The 2,333-nt window shown below is 43.0% G+C and overlaps 1 protein-coding gene across 1 annotated transcript; it reads left to right on the top strand.

The window, feature by feature from the left end:
- LOC110617124 (protein OCTOPUS) lies at positions 1 to 2,075 on the top strand. The gene has a single exon (XM_021759767.2). The coding sequence runs from the start codon at positions 163 to 165 to the stop codon at positions 1,900 to 1,902; it is 1,740 nt and encodes a 579-aa protein (XP_021615459.1). The 5' UTR covers positions 1 to 162; the 3' UTR covers positions 1,903 to 2,075.
- The last annotated feature ends 258 nt before the right edge of the window (positions 2,076 to 2,333 follow it).

The raw sequence follows: 2,333 nt of genomic DNA, 5'->3' as shown, positions 1-2,333 counted from the left end.
ATAAAATCCCAAATTTTAGAAGGGGTTTATCCAGGGTTTTCTTTCTATTTTTCCATATATTGACCACTCTTTAACTACTCAGTACTCACTTCTCATTCTTTAATCTCACTCTCTCTCTCTCTCAAGGATGAGCTTAGTCTCCGTTCATCACAGCCATCAGCCATGACTCTACCACCTCAACCTCAACTCCAACACCTCCGCCTCTCCACCTGCCACCGCCACCCGTCCAGACCCATTACCGGTTTCTGCGCCTCCTGCCTCCGTGAACGCCTAGCAGGCATTGACCCTGATGCCCATCAGGAAACCCCCATCACCTACATTGCGGCTGAGCTCCGCCGCAGCAAATCGTTTTCCAGCAGCTCAAACCCCAATGCCTCCTCCAGTTCTACTAGTACTACCACCACCTCCGAGCCCCGGCGGAAATCCTGCGAGGTAAGGGCTCGAAACTCTCTTTCCGATCTCTTCCACCTTGATGATAAGAGGAAATATAGCTTGAATAGGAAGCCAAAAGGTTTAGATTTGGGACTTGAATTGAAAGAAGAGGAGGAAAATGTGGCTGAAATTAGGGTTTCAGAGGAAGTAAATGCACCAAATGTGAATGCTGCCCCTGTAAGTATCATAGATGATTTTGAAGAGGACGGAGAATGGAAGACAATGAAGGAATTTATAGATCTTGAATCGGTGAGAAAGAAAAATGCAGGTAGAGATTTAAAGGACATTGCAGGGAGTTTTTGGGAGGCTGCTTCAGTGTTTAGGAAGAAATTAGTTAAATGGCAGCTAAAACAAAAGAAAGATAAGAAGGAAAAGAAACATGTTATTGTTGGAGGGGGAGATGGGGATTTAGTAGTTGAAATTGAGAAGCCGAGTTCCAGAAGATTAAGGGAGACCCAGTCGGAGATTGGGGAGTATGGGTTGGGGAGGAGATCTTGTGATACTGACCCTAGATTATCAGTTGATGTGGCTCGGTTGTCTGTTGATGGTGCACGGTATTCTTTTGATGAGCCCAGGGCTTCCTGGGATGGTTATTTGATTGGCAAAACATGCCCACGGCTTGCTCCATTGGTTTCTGTTGTAGAGGGTTCCAAGTTACCTGGTAAAGGGATTGAGAATCCGAAAGAGAATGTAGACTTAAAGAATCAAGGGGAGACTAGCCCTGGGGGCACTGCTCAGACTAGGGATTATTACTCTGATAGGAGGAGGAGGAGAAGTTTTGATCGCCTTGGTTCAAATAGGAGGGTAACATTAGGTGAAGATGAGTTCAAATCAATATCGAATGCTAAGGTATCTCCCGAAGCAGTTGGGTTATTCCATGGTGCAAAGTTGTTAGTCACAGAGAAAGAACTGAGGGATTCGAATTGGTATTCTCTTAAAGATTATCATGCAGGGAATACTGATGCTCTTTCTAAGGATGTGGATTCTGTTGCTAGTGAGATTAGCAAAAAGGGTTTCAAATTCAAGAAGCTGCAGACGTGGCGTAGCATGTTGAATATTTGGGGTTTGATGCAGAGGAGAAGTGAGGGCAAATGTGGGGATGAGGGAAGCAGTGTTGGTGGAAGTGCAGTTGATGGGCCGGTAGCAGAGTCTTGGCATAAATTGGGAGGGGTGTCCAATGAGGGTACAAATGGGACTGTCAGCCAGAAGCTTATAAGGAGTTATACTGTTAGCGCTAGGGATTCCAGCAAATTGGCATGTAATGTGAGTAGTTTTGAGACCAGGGAAGATGGTATGAAGAGAAGAGAAGATCTTGTGCTGCAGCGCAACGGGAGTGTGAGATATTCTCCAAACAACATTGAAAATGGCTTGTTAAGGTTCTACTTGACTCCACTGAGGAGTTACGGAAGAAGCAAATCTGGAAAGAGTAGGCTACAGAACTCACACTCTATGGCAACGAATGTTTTGTAAAGGCGCATTAATTGTTCTTCAATGGAATGTGATGTTGTAAAGACATGGCTTAATGTGTTTCTCCTGGTTCTATAGATAAAAAAACACGTCATATTTATCACCTGTTTTCTCTGCTTAATACCTGTTTCCAATAATGCAGCAATGATAATTTGGAAGTATTTGTTTTTGCTCAATTTGAATTCAGTAATGATGCTTTCCAAGCAGTGGAGATGATTTATCTTTTGCGGCATTCCTTGCATATTGAATTGAAGTACTTGAAAATGTTATGAATAAAATTTTGGTCTCTGTATCCTTGAAAATGCTAGTTACTGATCTCAGTAGTCTAGTTTTGGCATTTGAATTTGCTTCCAGACACATAGCTGGCTGCTTGTTGAACGAGATCAATGATCATTACCATGTAGGATTATTGCCACTTGATATATATATATATA

This window comes from Manihot esculenta, chromosome 1 (assembly GCF_001659605.2).
Source record: "Manihot esculenta cultivar AM560-2 chromosome 1, M.esculenta_v8, whole genome shotgun sequence".
NCBI classification, from domain to species: domain Eukaryota; kingdom Viridiplantae; phylum Streptophyta; class Magnoliopsida; order Malpighiales; family Euphorbiaceae; genus Manihot; species Manihot esculenta.
The sequence above is the reverse complement of the archived record's forward strand: the minus strand, read 5'-3'. Positions and strand labels throughout refer to the sequence as shown.